At 40.7% G+C, this 18,565-nt stretch overlaps 1 protein-coding gene across 1 annotated transcript in view; it reads left to right on the plus strand.

The window, feature by feature from the left end:
- LOC126336246 (cilia- and flagella-associated protein 57-like) overlaps positions 1–18,565 on the plus strand; it is a 171,074-nt gene that overhangs the window by 42,331 nt on the left and 110,178 nt on the right. The window contains exon 3 of the mRNA XM_049999739.1: positions 6,318–6,417. Coding sequence (XP_049855696.1) covers positions 6,318–6,417 — 100 coding nt within the window. The remainder of the gene's footprint in view (positions 1–6,317; positions 6,418–18,565) is intronic.

Raw genomic sequence — 18,565 nt, forward strand, 5'->3', positions numbered from 1 at the left:
CTTGGGTAACAGAAGAGATACTGAATTTAATTGATGAAAAGAGAAAATACAAAAATGCAGTAAATGAAGCAGGCAAAAAGGAATACAAGCGTCTCAAACATGAGATCGACAGGAAGTGCAAAATGGTTAAGCAGGGATGGCTACAGAACAAATGTAAGGGTGTAGAGGCTTATCTCACTAGCGTAAGATAGGTAGTGCCAACAGGAAAATTAAAGAGACCTTTGAAGAAAAGAGAACCACTTGTATGAATATCAAGAGCTCAGATGGAAACTCAGTTCTAAGCAAAGAAGGGAAAGCAGAAAGGTGGAAGGAGTGTATAGAGAGAGGGTGTATACAGGTGCAATGTTCTTGAGGACAATATTATGGAACTAGAAGAGGATGTAGATGAAGATGAAATGGGAGATATGATATTGCGTGAAGAGTTTGACAGAGCACTGAAAGACCTAAGCCTAAACAAGGCCCCGGCAGTAGAAAACATTCCATTAGAACTTACTGACAGCCTTGGGAGAGCCAGTCCTGACAAAACTCTACCATCTTGTGAGGAAGGTGTATGAGACAGGTGAAATTCCCTCAGACTTCAAGACGAATATAATAATTCCAACCACAAAGAAAGCAGGTGATGACAGATGTGAAAATTACTGAACTATCAGTTTAATAAGTCACATCTGCAAAATACTAACACGAATTCTTTACAGCCGAATGGAAAAACTGGTAGAAGAAGAGCTCGGGGAAGGTCAGTTTGGATTCCGTAGAAACACTGGAACACATGAGGCAATACTGACCCTACGACTTATCTTAGAAAATAGATTAAGTAAAGGCAAACCTACGTTTCTGGCATTTGTAGACTTACAGAAAGCTTTTGACAATGTTGACTGGAATACTCTCTCTCAAATTCTAAAGGTGGCAGGGGTAAAATACAAGGAGCAAAAGGCTATTTACAATTTGTACAGAGAGCAGATGGCAGTTATAATAGTCGAGGGACATGAAAGAAGAGCAGTGGTTGGGAAGGGAGTGAGACAGGGTTGTAGCCTATCCCCATTGCTATTCAATCTGTATATTGAGCAAGCAGTAAAGGAAACAAAAGAAAAGTTTGGAGTAGGCATTAAAATCCATGGAGAAGAAATAAAAAATTTGAGGTTCACTGATGACATTGTAATTCCGTCAGAGACAGCAAAGGACTTGGAAGAACAGTTGAACGGAATGGACAGTGCCTTGAAAGGAGGGTATAAGATGAACACCAACAAAAGCAAAATGAGGATAATGGAACGTAGTTAAATGAAATCAGGTGATGCTGAGGCAATTAGATTACAAAATGAGACACTTAAAGTAGTAAAGGAGTTTTGCTATTTGGGGAGCAAAAAACTGATGATGGTCAAAGTAGAGAAGATATAAAATGTAGACTGGCAATGGCAAGGAAAGCGTTTCTGAAGAAGAGAAATTTGTTAACATTGAGTATTGCTGTAAGTGCCAGGAAGTCATATCTGAAAGGATCTGTATGGAGTGTAGCCGTATATGGAAGTTAAACATGGACGATAAATAGTTTAGACAAGAAGTGAATAGAAGCTTTCAAAATATGGTGCTGCAGAAGAATGCTGAAGATTAGATGGATAGATCACATAACTAATGAGGAGGTATTAAATAGAATTGGGGAGAAGAGGAGTTTGATGGCACAACTTGACTAGAAGAAGGGATCGGTTGGTAGGACATGTTCTGAGGCATCAAGGGATCACCAATTTAGTACTGGAGGGCAGCATGGAGGGTAAAAATTGTAGAGGGAGACCAAGAGATGAATACACTAAGCAGATTCAGAAGGATGTATGCTGCAGTAGGTACTGGGAGATGAAGAGGCTAGCACAGGATAGAATATCATGGAGAGCTGCATCAAACCAGTCTTAGGACTGAAGACCACAACAACAACAACAACTACTATTGGATTCACTCATTTTGTGAAATTGATGCTAAAATATCGTTCAAACACAGTGGTAACATTCATCTGTCACTAAAGTCACTACTTTTTGATGAATTCAGGATAACAGAAGAGAAAACTTACTAAATGCAGTCTTTCTATTGTGTGCATTTTTCCATGTTTCACATGAGTTTGGCGTGATGTCACCAACACAAAAACAGGAGTTGAGACTATGACAGTGCCTTGCTTGTATGTTTCAAGAACTACTACAAGAGAGTGTCCATGCAGCACACAAATTAACTGTCAGTTCAAAGGGAAGAAAGTAAGAACTGTGAAATAATTATTAATATTTAAATATTAAAAACTGACTTATAGTGACTAATATATTCCATACAGCAAGCAATGCTTGCTCTGCATGCAAAGAAATATGCCTCTCCTAGAGAAGTGTTCCTCCTACTGAGATGAACTTTGAGAAAATTACTGAATGACAGAGGGGGAGAGAAAGGATTTTACTCTGATGGGAACAATTGTTTCTGACATGTTGCTCAGACAAGGGGATTAAGGATGAGGAGAGATAAGAGTGGCATTGAGGAGCAATGTTCACTGATAAGTCAGTAGAAAAGTGATGGGTATAGATATATCTGCACTTGTCTGCACACAGCCAGGATAGGTCTGCCTGTGATGGTGAAATATGATCAAAGAGTCAAACATCACAGATATAATGAAAATGGGCATTCATAACAGGTTACAGGTCCCTTGACTTTTCCTAAGAAAGGCCTTGCAGGATAACATCATTCTAATCAATGATCAGAGGTGTAAGTGTTTGTACAAGTTTCTTTTCAGGTCAAGAAGGAATAGCTTTTTATATTTTTATCAGGCATAGGGAAACACTGATGCCTTCTCACACACTGCAGTTATATGATTGATCCAGTTCAGATCCTAGAGTCTTTTTCTGAAAGAGGGAAGCAGATATTTGTCCTATTTAGATTCCCAATATTTTAGGCTAATGAGCCTAGAGTGACCATCCAGTACTGCTTGAATTTTGAAGGATTGTGCCATATATCCTGTGCCAATTTTGGTAGTGTGCACAGATTGGTATTGAGATTTTTGATAGCTATTGGTTTTCCACTTGCAAGACACAACTGGAGGTCGTCTGTGTACATGTGGTATTTGCAATAGGTCACAACTGATGACACATCATTTACATATGATGAAAACCGTACAGAACCTAATAACAAACCCTGAGGGATATCTGATACTAGCTGCCTTCATTGTGATTTTATGGAGCCTGATATGACAAATTTCTGGAGAGACATCAGGTATGAATCAAACCACTGCACTGCACTTAGCAAGAAATTTAGGCTGCTAAGTTTGGCAAATAAAATGTTGAAATCAAAAGTGTCAAAGGCTTGGCTGAAGTCTAAGAAACACACGAAGAAGCAGATGTTAGTTACCTCTTGTCCATACATGTTATCTTTGTTAAGGTAGATGTTGTGCTGTGATGTTTATGGAAACCTGATTTGTATTTTGTGTAAGTTGTTTTAGTTAGGTCGTATGTTAGCTGGTCATGGCTATTTATTCTAAGGCCTTTGGGAATGCAGGAATATGTGAATAGCTCAATAATCAGAGGGTACTGTGACAATGTTCTCTTTCGATAGTGGCTTAACTAATACCTGTTTCCAGGCCTCAGAGAAAACACTTGTGTTTAAGGAGTGGTTGAAAATATGGTGGAACATCGCATAGCAAGCATAATTCATTCCAGAACATTAGTTGTAGCGCAAATCACTCATTAAGTGAAACAATTTATCCCATATAAATTAATGCAGATTCAGAATGATGTAGGCTGCAGTAGGTACTGGCAGATGAAGAAGCTTGCACAGGACAGAGTAGCATGGAGAGCTGGATCAAACCAGTCTCAGGACTGAAGACCACAACAACAACATGATAATGTGTTCCATCCAGAAAAAGTACTGAAAGATTTATCTTATTTATGCCATTTATTCAAAGAAAATTATACATACAGTATTATGTACTTCATTAATTGTGATACAGAACTAATTATTTTTTACTACGAAGCTAACTATAGTCATTTGTTTTGTCAATGCTTCATCACTTGGTTCTAAAAGGAGAGACAGCATTATCATCACATAAATTTGTAGCACCCATAGCTACTGGTTCATTGGGGTGACGATTTTCAATGTGTGATATAACAAGTTCCCATGCTTTCAGCATTTCTCTTCTTGTGCCAGAAGACTGCTGCTTTGCTGTTACAGCCTCCTCCTCCTCCTCCTCCTCCTCCTCCTCCTCTTCCTCTGAAGAACTTCTCTCCACAACTTCCTGCTGTGGAACACACTGCAACTCCATAAGCTCTTCAGTGGCCATTATTTGGCTGTGATCTTCCATAAGCTCATCAATACCATTGTTATCCACTTGTACCATGCTCTTGGCCAAAGACACAATCTCGTTGACTACATGTTCCACAGGTGACACAGACGCCTTAGTCACATTCAACAATGTACTCTGGCCAGAGCTTCTATCGAAGCAGAAGTGAGAGTTCTCTTCGTAACCCCTTCCCATGCCTTATTGAGCGTCTTGACACGGCCAATGATGTTGAAGTGATATTTACAAAATCCTCTGAGAGTGAGACTGGTAGCTTCAGTCAAATCAAAGCAATACTCGAAGAGTGCTTTAAAGTAGAGCTTCTTAAAGTCAGAAATAATCTGCTGGTCCTTAGGCTGGAGTAACAGAGTGGTGTTGGGAGACAGAAATTGGATCTTGATGAATGGAAATTCTTCAAGGAAGTGATCTTGTAGGCTTGGATAATGGGTAGGACCATTGTCCTTATCAAGCTAGACATGGAGTGGCAGATTCATCTCAAGCAAATATTGTTTTTACCAAAGGACCAAATTCTTCATTGATTCAATAAAAAAAAAAAAAAAAAAATCATGTGTCACCCAAGCATTGTTGTTGGAGCTCCACATCACATTTAACTTGCACTTCTGGACTTTACACTTCTTGAAGGCTCATGGGGTTTCTGAATGGTAAACAAGCAGCAGTTTAATTTTCAAGGTGCCACTTGCATCGGCACAGAATAACAGTGTGAGACTGTCTTTTATTGGCATGTGAATGGGCAATGCACTCTCCTCTGCTGTTGTAAAGGTATGCTTCGGATAGTTGTGGATTTAGGTAATGTGAAGCACTTGGTTAGTTCTTCAGCTGGGACAAGGAGATCAGCTGCAGCATTCATTTTGCTGATACCAACGCTGTGTAGGGCTTTTCCCTGGGATAGCTGGTCTACTTCTGTTTGTAGCCATGTCTGAGTTTTGCATTTGTCACAGGTTTTCAGTGTGTTCTCTGGAGATTCATGAACTGTTTTATTTCCTCAATTAGCCAATATTGCTGAGTAAGGTTTTTCATAAACCATGAAGTTTTTCATTTATGTCTGAAAAGGGAGTGGAAGACATCCCCCAAACTATTTATTGTGCTTCAATTGCAAGGTCAGATAAGTTCAAAATGGCTCTGAGCACTATGGGACTCAACTGCTGTGGTCATTAGTCCCCTAGAACTTAGAACTACTTAAACCTAACTAACCTAAGGACATCACACACATCCATGCCCAAGGCAGGATTCGAACCTGCGACCGTAGCAGTCGCACGGTTCCGGACTGCGCGCCTAGAACCGCGAGACCACCGCGGCCGGCGTCAGATAAGTCAATGTGTTTGAAGTCTCAGTATGTAATCAGTTTATGGTTTCTTTCTGGGATACTGTAGGGAGTACATCAGGAAAATAATATCATTGGTGGACTTTCCAGGTGCAGATATTTGAGAGGTATCAGTTACTCTGCCTGGGGAATTTGTTACAAATATATCTGTGAGAGTGTGATTGCTGTTAGTATGATGGGTACAAGCGAGCTGAAATAGTGACATTTTTGAAGATGAAAGCATCTGCTTGAATTTCATAATGGAAGAACTGTTGTGTAGAAATTTATGTTAGTGTCACCAGCTAGAATTATATGCTCATACATCAATTCAAGACTTGAAAGAGCAGCATCAAAACAGGTAAACCCACCTACTTTATGAAGTTTGTAGAGGAAACAAATCAAGGAACTTTCTGTACGGGATTTAATCTCTATTAACATATATTCCACTTCTATATGTTGATTATTGCTGGATGTGAATAATACAGTAGGTGATAAACCAGGGTGTATTTATGCCCCTATTCCATTCCCTCATCAGTTAAATCTGCCATGCCTTAGAAAGATGTAGCCATCTCAATTTACTGAACTTATGGGAATAGTCGTTTTTGTTAGGTCTCTGACAGGTGTATTACATGGCTGTTTATGTATTCAGATATGTGATGGAACTTTCCAAGAATCTTTAAGTATTTACTTCTTTCATTTTTGTTCTTCTAGGCAAATAGCTGACATATTGGAAGAGAAGAAACGGGCAATGTCTGAAGTTCAACAGAAGTATGAGCTTAAACTTCACAATAAGGAGATGCAAATTGATGATGTATGTCCATAAGCAGTACTTTCATCTTATAAATGTAGACTACATGTAAGATATTACATTTTAAAGACCAGTCCATGTCATGTTCATGTTAGGATATATTGAAAACATTCAGGCTTTTAAAAGCAGTACGAACTGCATAGTGAATTGTGTGACCAGTAATTAGGCTTTCTGCTTTGATTCAGTTAATCTATGGAAAATGCCATTAGTTGTATGCATACATGATAAATGAAAACATGACTTCTGTCGGATAGTTGAAACAGTGTAAGAAGCCAAAGTAGTCAGTTCTGAGATGATTTAAACTGTTGGCCAAATGTATGACTAGCTCAAATATGGCTTCAGATGGAACAAAATGTCCTTCATTAAAGTAATGAAATGCTAGGCAGCTTCATCAGCCCTGGATTTCTCCAAGTGGCAGCCTTTTGTTTCGCGAGTAACTCTTTGAACTGAAAGTATTTTTATTCTTCAACTCAGAGCCTAGGAAACACATTGGAAATCAGTGGGATAGGATGAATATTACTTTGGTCAGACTGGATGTTTCTGGCAATCAACTATGCATGTTACCTCATACTAGAGGCATTCATATGCAAAGTGGAGTGACCTAACCTGACCTAACCATGGAAACAGGGCAGTTGGCCCAGCTGCAGGCAGGCACAATTGAAAGATACTCACATATAGATTTCAGCACACACATGACCTGCAATTCCAACATCTTGGCCTGGCCTGAGATGCTGGAGTTGTGTGTGAGGTGTTGCTTGCTTTTGTGTGTGTGTGTGTTTTACTGATGAAGGCTGTGGCCAAAAGATATGTGTGAGTGTATTTTTATTGTGACTATCCACAACTTTTGTACCTCATATAAACTAAATTTCATAATTATATGTCAATATAAGCATCACAGTAGAATTCAAAGTTATCCATAATCTAAAGCAATCTTCAGCACTGCCATGCTTGCTTTATATAATGATATAGTTCTGCTGGTCACGAACTGTAACTTAACTTATTTATGATTTTTCTAGCAGCTATGTATCACCTGCACATATGAAGCATGTTATGATGACATTTAAGAAATGCATCTTGATTGACAATATTATATTTCTGTCTTGTTCTATTTTCATCTGTTTCCAGTATTTTGTAATCTGTGTTGAAACATTTTCAGCTGGTCAAACTGGTAGTTTTAATCATGAGCAAGAGTGTTAATTTTTCTAATCCCTTTGAGGGAAGTGGCCATTGTACTTATTTTTCCAGGCACACGATTGCACTTCTTCATGATTCACCCAAATCACTATAGGTTGATGGCTTGGATAGTTCCTTTAGAAAGGACACATTCCTTTCCTCCCATATCCTCATTCAGTGCAAGTCATCCTCCGCTAAAGATCTAAATGTGCAGGACAATAAAATTTAATCTTTCAGTTTACTTGCAATTCAACTTTACAAATAGACTTCCATGTGATTGAAACCCCTATTAAAATTATCACCAGAGTAGAAAGCTTTGGGAGATCATTATAAACCACAATACATCCTCCTCAGCTCCAAAATCAGTTGCAATCTGTGGTGGGCTCTTTACACTGTGTCTGAGTAGTACTTTTTGGGGATTCTTTACATTTTTTCCTCTGTATTAGGATGTTAATTTCAACAGTATGTCCACTGAAAAAACGTAAGACCCTGCTCAGCAACTTCTCAAACAAAATTCCATCTCCTTTTATTTTGAACTATATTAATTTCTTCTACTCTTCTCCAGTATCCCCCCTCAGTTGGTGTCAGGGTCCACTAATTGTATTTGTAGATGCCACTCCTCCTCATTAACTTGCTGCAAATACATAACTTCTGTTTCTGTAGAACTCAGTAGTAATGCTTTGTTGTATAAATCAACTATTTATCTGTTGAAGGCAAATCAGTACCAAGTGCACAATATGGAACATCCATGACACAACATTCCTCTAGAAATCAAAGGTGTCTCATATGAGCTAACTGAAATCATGAGAATTTCATGGTCCGTGTCCAAGGAAACCAAACCTCTTTACTGCTTCTTTGAAATGTTCTTCCTTATCAATTTTAACACTGTAGTTATCCAACACTGAATTCACTACTAGGAAAACCAGTTGATAAACATTATAATAAGTGTCAGAAATAAAATGACTGTGCTATGTACCCTAGTTCAGTTATCATTACGCATCCCAAACAAGAAACATCACAATAATTTATTTTTGGTAAATATAGGTAACCAGAAGACAATTTCCATAAACCAAATAAATATTTCAGCAGCTTACTGCTTTCTGACATATAATAGATTTCAAAATAATTATACCACCTTAACCATTAGTGTGTCTGTTGCAGATGACAGCATAAAAATCTTTCTAGGTAATATTTACAACTCAAAATATTTAAAGGATTGGACAAGACATCACACATTACGTGAGAATAAATTTTTAGTTCATTTGAGTATTTCAAGTAGCAGGATAAACACTGCCTAACAAAAAGGAGAGGCATCAAGAAGACACGGTAGAATATGAATGTAACCTTGTTCATATACACACTATCAGTTGGTACATAAACATTTAGAGTCACAATTCTGTGTGACAGGTAGAATGGCCACCAGAGTGCGCTAGTGTTGTTCATGATTTTTGTTGTAACCATGCCTAGTAGTACATATAAGGGGCATGAACAGCATCATATGTTGACTGAATCACTGTGAAGGACCACATACTTCGATGAGACATTATAAACAGCACCTGACAGAATGTGAAATGGATCTCATTGTCAGTCTCCACTTAGCAGGCTGATCAAATCATGCACTACCCAGATTTGAGGAGAATTCAGATGTGACAGTGGCCCAACGTTGGACTACATGGAAATGTGCGGACTCTTGTACTCAATGTTAAGGTTCCATTTGGCCACCTATGACCACATCAAGTGATGATCACCATATTGTGTGCCAAGGCCATTGTAACCCCCTCACACTTTTGCCTGTTGTCTGAGAACAAGTAATTGGTTCCCTGTAATATTCTGTCATTCTACACCACTAATCACTGGCTAGCAACAGATGGACTAGGGAATTACTGTCCCAAATATAAACTACAATTAACACCGTCACACAAATGGCTGTATTTTGCTTGATGCAAAGAAATAGCTCATGAATGGCATTGCACTGTGCTCAGCAATGAAACACAGATCTGCTTTATCTTGGATGACCATTGCTGGGCCGGCCGGGATGGCCAGGCGGTACTAAGCACTACAGTCTGGAACCGTGCGACCACTACGGCCGCAGGTTCGAATCCTGACTCGGGCATGGATGTGTGTGGTGTCCTTAGGTTTGTTAGGTTTAAGTAGTTCTACGTTCTAGGGGACTGATGACCTCAGATGTTAAGTCCCATAGTGCTAAGAGCCATTTGAACCATTTTTGAACCATTGCTGGTAAATTTTATTCCTCTAGTGTTTGGTAGACACACAGCAGTGTAAGGGTTGACATGGTTGTGGTCCTCAGTGATAGATCTGATTCACTGTTCCTTCCAGGATGACAAGATCACCCAGGAAATGCCATGAAAGCATTCCACAGATCATAACGGCTGGACCCTTCTGACAACTACTACATCTGCATCATCTAAATTGACATTTATACTCCACAAGTCACCGAATGGTATATGGTGAAGGGCACTTTGCGTGCTATTGTCATTATCTCCCTTTCTGGTTCATCACGTATGGTTCGCGGGAAGAATGACTGCCAGAAAGCCTCCGTGCACACTCAAATCTCTCTAATTTTAGAATCGTGATCTCCTCAGGAGGTATAGGGGGAAGCAATATATTCGATACTTCATCCAGAAACGCATCCTCTCAAAACCTGAACAGCAAGCTAAACCATGATGCAGAGTGCCTCTCTTGCAGAGTCTGCCACTGGAGTTAGCTAAACATCTCCATAACGCTGTCACGCTTACCAAATAACCCTGTGACGAAATGCGCTGCTCTTCTTTGGATCTTCTCTATCTCCTCTGTCAACCCGACCTGGTACAGATCCCACACTGATGAGCAATACTCAAATATAGGTTAAACGAGTGTTTGGTAAGCCACCTCCTTTGTTGATAGATTACATTTTCTATGGACTCTCCCAATGAATCTCAACCTGGTACTCGCCTTACCAATAATTAATTTTATATGGTCATTCCACTTCAAATCGTTCTGCACGCATACTCCCAGATATTTTACGGAAGTAACTGCTACCAGTGTTTGTTCCGCTATCATATAATCATCAAATAAAGGATCCTTCTTTCTATGTATTCACAATACATTACATTTGTCTATGTTAAGGGTCAGTTGCCACTCCCTGCACCAAGTGCTTATCCGCTGCAGATCTTCCTGGATTTCACTACAATTTTCTAATGCTGCAACTTCTCTGTATACTACAGCATCATCCGCAAAAAGCTGCATGGGACTTCCGACACTATATACTAGGTCATTTATATGTAATGTGAAAAGCAATGGTCCCATAACATTCCCCTGTGGCTCGCCAGAGGTTACTTTAACGCCTGTAGACGTCTCTCCATTGAGAATAACATGCTGTGTCCTGTTTGCTAAAAACTCTTCAATCCCGCCACATAGATGGTCCGATATTCAGTAGGCTCTTACTTTGTTTATCAGGTGATGGTGTGGAACTGTATCAAACATCTTCCGGAAGTCAAGGAAAATAGTATCTAACTGGGAGCCTGTATCTAATATTTTCTGGGTCTCATGAACAAGGGTCTCACACGATTGCTGTTTCTGGAATCCATGTTGATTCCTACAGATTAGATTTTGGGTTTCCAGAAATGACATGATATGTGAGCAAATAACATGTTCTAAAATTGTACAACAGATCGGCGTCAGAAATATAGGTCTATAGTTTTGCACATCTGCTCGATGACCCTTCTTGAAGACTAGGACTACCTGTGCTCTTTTCCAATCATTTGGAACCTTCCATTCCTCTACAGACTTGCGGTACACAGCTGTTACAAGGGGGCAAGTTCTTTCGTGTACTCTATATAGAATCGAACTGGTATCCTGTCAGGTCCAGTGGACTTTCCTCTGTTGAATGATTCCAGTTGCTTTTCTATTCCTTGGACACTTATTTTGATGTCAGCCATTTTTTCATTTGTGCGAGGGTTTTGAGATGGATCTGCAGTGCGGTCTTCCTCTGTGAAACATCTTTGGAAAAAGGTGTTTAGAATTTCAGCTTTATGCGTGTCATCCTCTGTTTCAATGCCATCATCATCCCAGAGTGTCTGGATATGCTGTTTTGAGCCACTTACTGATTTAACGTAAGACCAGAACTTCCTAGGATTTTTTGTCAAGTCAGTACATAGAATTTTACTTTCGAATTCAATGAACGCTTCACGCATAGCCCTTTTTACACTAACTTTGACATCATTTAGCTTCTGTTTGTCTGAGAGGTTTTGGCTGCTTTTAAACTTGCAGTGAAGCTCTCTTTGCTTTCGAAGTAGTTTCCCAACTATGTTGTTGAACCACGGTGGGTTTTCCCCATCCCTCACAGTTTTACTCAGCACGTACCTGTCTAAAACACATGTTATGATTGCCTTGAACTTTTTCCATAAACACTCAACATTGTCAGTGTGGGAACAGAAATTTTCATTTTGATCTGTTAGGTAGTCTGAAATCTGCCTTCTATTACTCTTGCTAAACAAATAAACCTTCTTCCCTTTTTATATATTGCTATTTACTTCCATATGGGATGCCTCAACGACCTTATGATCACTGGTTCCCTGTTCTGTGCTTACAGAGTCAAAAAGTTTGCGTCTGTTTGTTATCAGTAGGTCCAAGATGTTATCTCCACGAGTCGGTTCTCCGTGTATTTGCTTGAGGTAATTTTCGGATAGTGCACTCAATATAATGTCACTTGATGCTCTGTCCCTACCACCCGTCCTAAACATCTGTGTCCCAGTCTACATCTGGTAAATTGAAATATCCACCTAAGACTATAACATGCTGAGAAAATTTATGTGAAATGTATTCCAGACTTTTTCTCAGTTGTTCTGCCACTAATGCTGCTGAGTCGGGAGGTCGGTAAAAGTAGCCAATTATTAACCTAAATCAGTTGTTGAGTGTAACCTTCACCCATAATGATTCACAGGATCTATCCACTTCTACCTCACTACAGGATAAACTACTATTAACAGCGACAAACACGCCACCACAGGTTGCATGCAATCTGTCCTTTCTAAACACCGTCTGTTTCTTTGTAAAAATTTCGGCAGAATTTATCTCTGACTTCAGCCAGCTTTCCATACCTATAATGATATCAGCTTCGGTGCTTTCTATCAGTGCTTGAAGTTCCAGTACTTTACCAATGCAGCTTTGACAGTTTACAATTACAATACCAATTGCTACTTGGTCCCCGCATGTCCCGACTTTGCTCTGCACCCTTTGAGGTTGTTGCCCTTTCTGTACTTGCCCGAGGCCATCTAACCCAAAGAATGCCCAGTCCATGCCATACAACCCCTGCTACCCATGTAGCTGCCTGATGCATGTAGTGGACTCCTGATCTATCCAGTGGAACCCGAAACCCCACCACCCTATGGCGCAAGTTGAAGAATCTGCAGCCGACACAGTCACAGAACCATCTCAGCCTCTGATTCAGTCCCTCCACTCGGCTCTGTACCAAAGGTCCGCAGTCAGTCCTGTCGATGATGCTGCAAATGGTGAGCTCTGCTTTCATCCCACTAGCGAGACTGGCAGTCTTCATCAAATCAGATAGCCGCCGGAAGCCACAGAGGATTTCCTCCAATTCATAGCGCCACACATCATTGGTGCCGACATGAGCGACCACCTGCAGAAGGGGGCACCCTGTACCCTTCATGGCATCAAGAAGGACTGTTTCCCCATGTGGAATGACTCCCCCCAGTATGCACATGGTGTGCACATTGGTTTTCTTCCCCTCTCTTGCTGCCATATCCCTAAGGGGCCCCATTATGTGCCTGATGTTGGAGCTCCCAACTACCAGTAAGCCCACCCTCTGTGACTGCCCAGATCTTGCCGACTGAGGGGTAATCTCTGGAACAGGACAAGCAGCCATGTTTGGCCAAAGATCAGTATCAGCCGGAGACAGAGCCTGAAACCTGTTTGTCAGACAAACTGGACAGGCCCTCCGTTCAGCCCTCCAGAATGTCTTTCACCCCCTGTCACACCTCAAGACGACCTCCCACTCTGCCACGGGTGAGGGGTCAGCCTCAATGTGGGCAGTATCCCAGGCAGCCACAGCCGTAGTCTAATCGGGGGACGTGTTGGACGAGCTGACCGTCCCCAACAAACCCCCATCCGGGCCTCCACAGTGATGCCCACTGGCTACAGCCTCAAGCTGTGTGACCAAAGCCAACACCGCCTGAAGCTGTGAGCGAAGGGATGCCAACTAAGCCCGCATCTGAACACAGCAGTTGCAGTCCCTACCCATTCTAAAAACTGTTGTGCAAAGAACGTCTGAACTAATCTATAGAGAGCACAAACAATTCAACACAAAATTTAAACAGTTATTAAAATACAAGATATCCTAATAAATACAGTAATGCTGCTACTTGCGCACTGCTGACATACTGCTTGGTGGCAGAAGGAGACTACGCGATTTTACACTATTCAGGTACAGTGTGTTTGCTTTCAGTCTGATGGTGCATAAGACATAATTTGTCTGAAAAGCTCACCTGTTGCAGTTCAATGGACATCCAGTTGTGGTACTGATGTGCAAATTCCAAGAACTGCATCAGCATGCATGCATAAACCAAGTGTTTGGTGTGGAAGCCTGTATGCAGTCCTATTCGTTGAACAGTCATTAAGGAGATGTGAAACAATTACTAACAAAGAGATAGAGGGGCTGGCCAGTACTTACCTCAGCTCAGTACAGCCAATAGAAACACAAAAAACAACCGAAAATTTAAGTTCCTAGCTTTCGGAATAAATGTTCCTTCATCAGGGAGGAGAGAGGAGAAAGAAAGGGAAGAAGGGAAAGTGGATTTAGTTACTCACAACCCAGGTTATGAAGCAACAGGGAAAGGAAAACAGGGAAGGTAGCAAGGATGGAGGCATGGTTGTCAGAGGGAAGCCAAAGATATTCTACTGAAGGTACTGTGCCAGCTTCTAACAAAAGAGGATGCATACAGAAGTAAAGAGGTGTATAGTATAAAGATGTAGGATGAAAAGATGCATGAATGGCTAAAGAGGAAAGGGAAAGAGGAGAAGACTGAAAAGCAAATGGGAGTGAGGTTGTTTAACGTAGGTTCAGTCCAGGGGGATGGCGGGATGATAGGATGTGCTGGAGTGCAAGTTCCCATCTCCGCAGTTCAGAGGGACTGGTGTTGGGTGGGAGAAACCAAATGGCACATACGGTGTAGCAGGTTCCTAGGTCCCTAGAATTATGCTGGAGGGCATGCTCCGCTACTGGGTATTGGACATCTGCTAGGCGGACAGTTCGTCTGTGTCCGTTCATGCGCTCAGCCAGTTTAGTTGTTGTCATACCAATGTCCTCTTTAGCCATTCATGCATCTTTTCATCCTACATCTTTATAGTATACACCTCTTTACTTCTGTATGCATCCTCTTCGGTTTGAAGCTGGCACAGTACCTACAGTAGAATATCTTTGGCTTCCTCTGACAACCATGCCTCCATCCTTGCTACCTTCCCTGTTTTCCTTTCCCTGTTGCTTCATAACCTGGGTTGTGAGTAACTAAATCCACTTTCCCTTCTTCCCTTTCTTTCCCCTCTCTCCTCCCTGATGAAGGAACATTTATTCCGAAAGCTAGGAACTTAAATTTTTGGTTGTTTTTTGTGTTTCTATCGGCTGTACTGAGCTGAGGTAAGTACTGGCCAGCCACTCTATCTCTTTGTTAGTAATTGTTTCACATCTTTATATGAGATTTTCCATTAATTAGTTAGTCATTAAGGAGACTCTGTTGGTTCATGTGGGTTGTCAGTAGCTCAACAGTTGCATGTCTGTTTGCCCTTACACACCTCTGCAGCTGTTATCTCTGGCCTGTGGTGCACCACAGTTGCCTTGGTACCTATTTCGGATAGTGCCATTTTGCCATGCATGTTATACTTTAATCACAGCAGCATGCAAACAGTTTACAAACTTAGCTATTTTGAAAATTCTTCCAACCTTGTTTTGAAAGCAAATGACCATGCCCTTTTGGACATCAGATATATTGCTCCATTTCTGTATTATGATGACAACTGCACTGTTCTTGCTGACACTCTTTATATACGCTCCACTGCTGGTGCTGCCACCTTCCATCTGTGAGTGGTTTCTGTATGTTAACACTGAACACAGGGGATGGTCACATTAATGTGACTGAACCATGTAGTAAAACATAATCCTCCATTCTTGGTGTCAACACTGTTCTTTGTCTACCAACATGTTCCATGTTGGGTTCAAATGAACCAGTCTCACACAGGGGCTGTGGGGCTCTGTGAACACGCTGTTGTCTCGCCATTTTCTCTGAGGGTAGGGTTTGTGATGCAGTCATGCTGTCTCCCATGCGTTGTCATTAGGATGCCCATATATGAAGTGGATATCAGCCATTCCTTCATTTGAAAATGTATGTGGAACTATGGTAACCACTTCAAATACTGTAGTTGCACACCAAATTAGCAGTTCACTGTGGGAGGTGATACCTGGAATGTAATGCTATATTGATGCTGCAGCTTCAATGCTTGCATATCTCTGACAAGACTTGAAATTTGAGCTGTCACTTTTTGCTTTGAGGTCTTCCTTTGCTTCATACCAGCGAAACTATGTACTCAGCCTAGTGATAGCAGTGTGCCAGTAGTGTGTATTAAAGGCTTCCATAAGTATTAACAGGATTTCAGTATTGTAATGACTGAAATTGTGCATACACAAGTCACATAGTGGTCTATGTTCTGATTATTTGTTTGTACCATTGCCCTATACTTGCCTCTTTTATTTGTACCCATAATAGTCAAACACCCAGTATTGTACTGTAAGCTCTAGTAGACAGAACATTTGTACCAGGATGCACAAGTGTCTTGACAGATATATTTCCACCAGGTTATGGAAGCTCACCAGACAATGTGTTAGTAACCCCCATAAACAAACATACTGGCTGCTTTGGGCAGTGTAGATGGTGTCAAAATGGTACCTGGCAGTCATGTGAGTACCAATGATTTAAGTAATAACAGAGAAACACTGAATCATCACAGTAATGTGGAGATGTAACAGAATAGCAGAAAGAATTTATCACATCTAGACATATGTATGACCAGTTATTGTCACATCAACACACCCTGTCCAATGTATCTACAAGTGATGTTCTATCACTGTCAGCACTTGACATAGTGAAATAACAGTGGTCATAACAACACCCAAATTGACAGGGATCATAAATGAGTATTATGCTTTGTCAACAACAACAATTGGCTTCAAACCCAACTGGAGTTGCTGTTGTCATTGAATGATGGGCCATGTCAATCAGTTTCCAAACACAGATTGCAAATTGATCTGCAAGGAGTAGACATTTGCATTCAGATACCTCAAAAAGGCCCACTGCTCACAGCAGCACATAAGCTGCACACCTGCAGTGCACCAAACAACACAGAAAATTAGCAGCAGCAGACTGGGGGCATGTGTCGTCTGACAAGTGTTCTTTTAAAATGATGCAAAGTACTAAATTCACCAGTGACCCAATGAGGCACTTAACCCTCAGAGGAGGAAGGGTGAAATACAGGCCAAACTTGGTTCTGCAATGTTTTGTAAGTTTTTTTGTACTTTAACTTGGAAGCACTCACTCATGAACCTGGACTGTAGTTGTTTTCTCAACATTCTCAGTGACCAAATGTTGCACTTTCCTTTACATCTTCACAAGGGTAGCCTGTGGACTGTCCTGTCTTCATAGTTGATGAACAGTCAGTATTCTGTCATGCCTCAACAGGCCTGCTAAGTCACCCAGCCTTAATCATACAGAAAATGTCTAAGACTATTTGGAATAGCAGGTGAAACATAGCAATCAAGAGCACAGCAATTGGGTACTGTATTTATGGGACCTAACAAGTGATAAATGTCTTCAGATAGATAAGACACATCTGAAGAAGCTTGAGAACTCTCTTCCTCACCAGGCCAGAGTCAGTGTTATACATTAGTAACATAATGTCTCCTTGGGTGACATTTTTTCACCTAGTGTGCTAATCCTTACTCATATTTTCACTGTTTTGATCAGTGTACATAAAGAGTGGTATCACATTTACCTCTGCATCTATATCTATACTCTGCAAAACATTGTCAAAAGACTGCCAGAGGGGACATCTCATTGCACCAGTCATTAGGGCATTGTCCCTTTCCATAGAGCATGGAAGGAATGTTTACTTAATTGCCTTTGTGTGTCCTGTAAGTAGTCTAACCTTGGCTCTCGTGACCCTACAGGAGCAATATATAGGGTGTTATAATATGTTCCTAGATCCATCATTTATAGTTGATTCTAGAAGTGCTCTAGGTTTTCACAGGATATTTTTGATCTGTCATCAAGTACTAGTTCAGTTCACTCATCATATTTGTGACACTTTCCCATGGGTCACACAAACCTGTGTCCATTCTTTGGATCCATTCAATATCCCACATTAGGCCCATTTGTTATAGGTTCCAAGGAACTGAGCAATATTCTGGAGTGGGTCACATGAGTCTTGTGCATGCAGTTTTAATTGTAGATCAGTTGCATTTCCCTAGTATGAAGTATGGTCTGCCATCTGCTTTACATACAATTGAGATCATGTGACAGATCCCTTTCATATCCCTGCAAATTATTACACTCAGGAGTTTGAATGAGCTGACCAATTCCACCTGTGACTCAATGATATTGTAGTCATGGGGTACCATGTTTATGCATTTTTAAGCCCACAATTCTACATTTGTAAACATTTGAAGCAAGTTGCCAATCTTTACAGCACTTTGAAATCTTATCAAAATCTGGCTGAATATTTGTTTTGCTTTTTTCAGACACAACTTCATTACAGATAACTGCATATTTGCAAAAAGTCTGAGGTTACTACTAACCCAAGCAATACCAACACCTTTTCCACAAAGTATACCAGCAACTGGGTGGTAATTTATAATCACTGCATAAAAATAAAAAAAAATACTGATCAAATTTTGTTAACTGTTGTCGACTTTCAT

Source organism: Schistocerca gregaria, chromosome 2, assembly GCF_023897955.1.
Source record: "Schistocerca gregaria isolate iqSchGreg1 chromosome 2, iqSchGreg1.2, whole genome shotgun sequence".
Classification (NCBI taxonomy): Eukaryota; Metazoa; Arthropoda; class Insecta; order Orthoptera; family Acrididae; genus Schistocerca; species Schistocerca gregaria.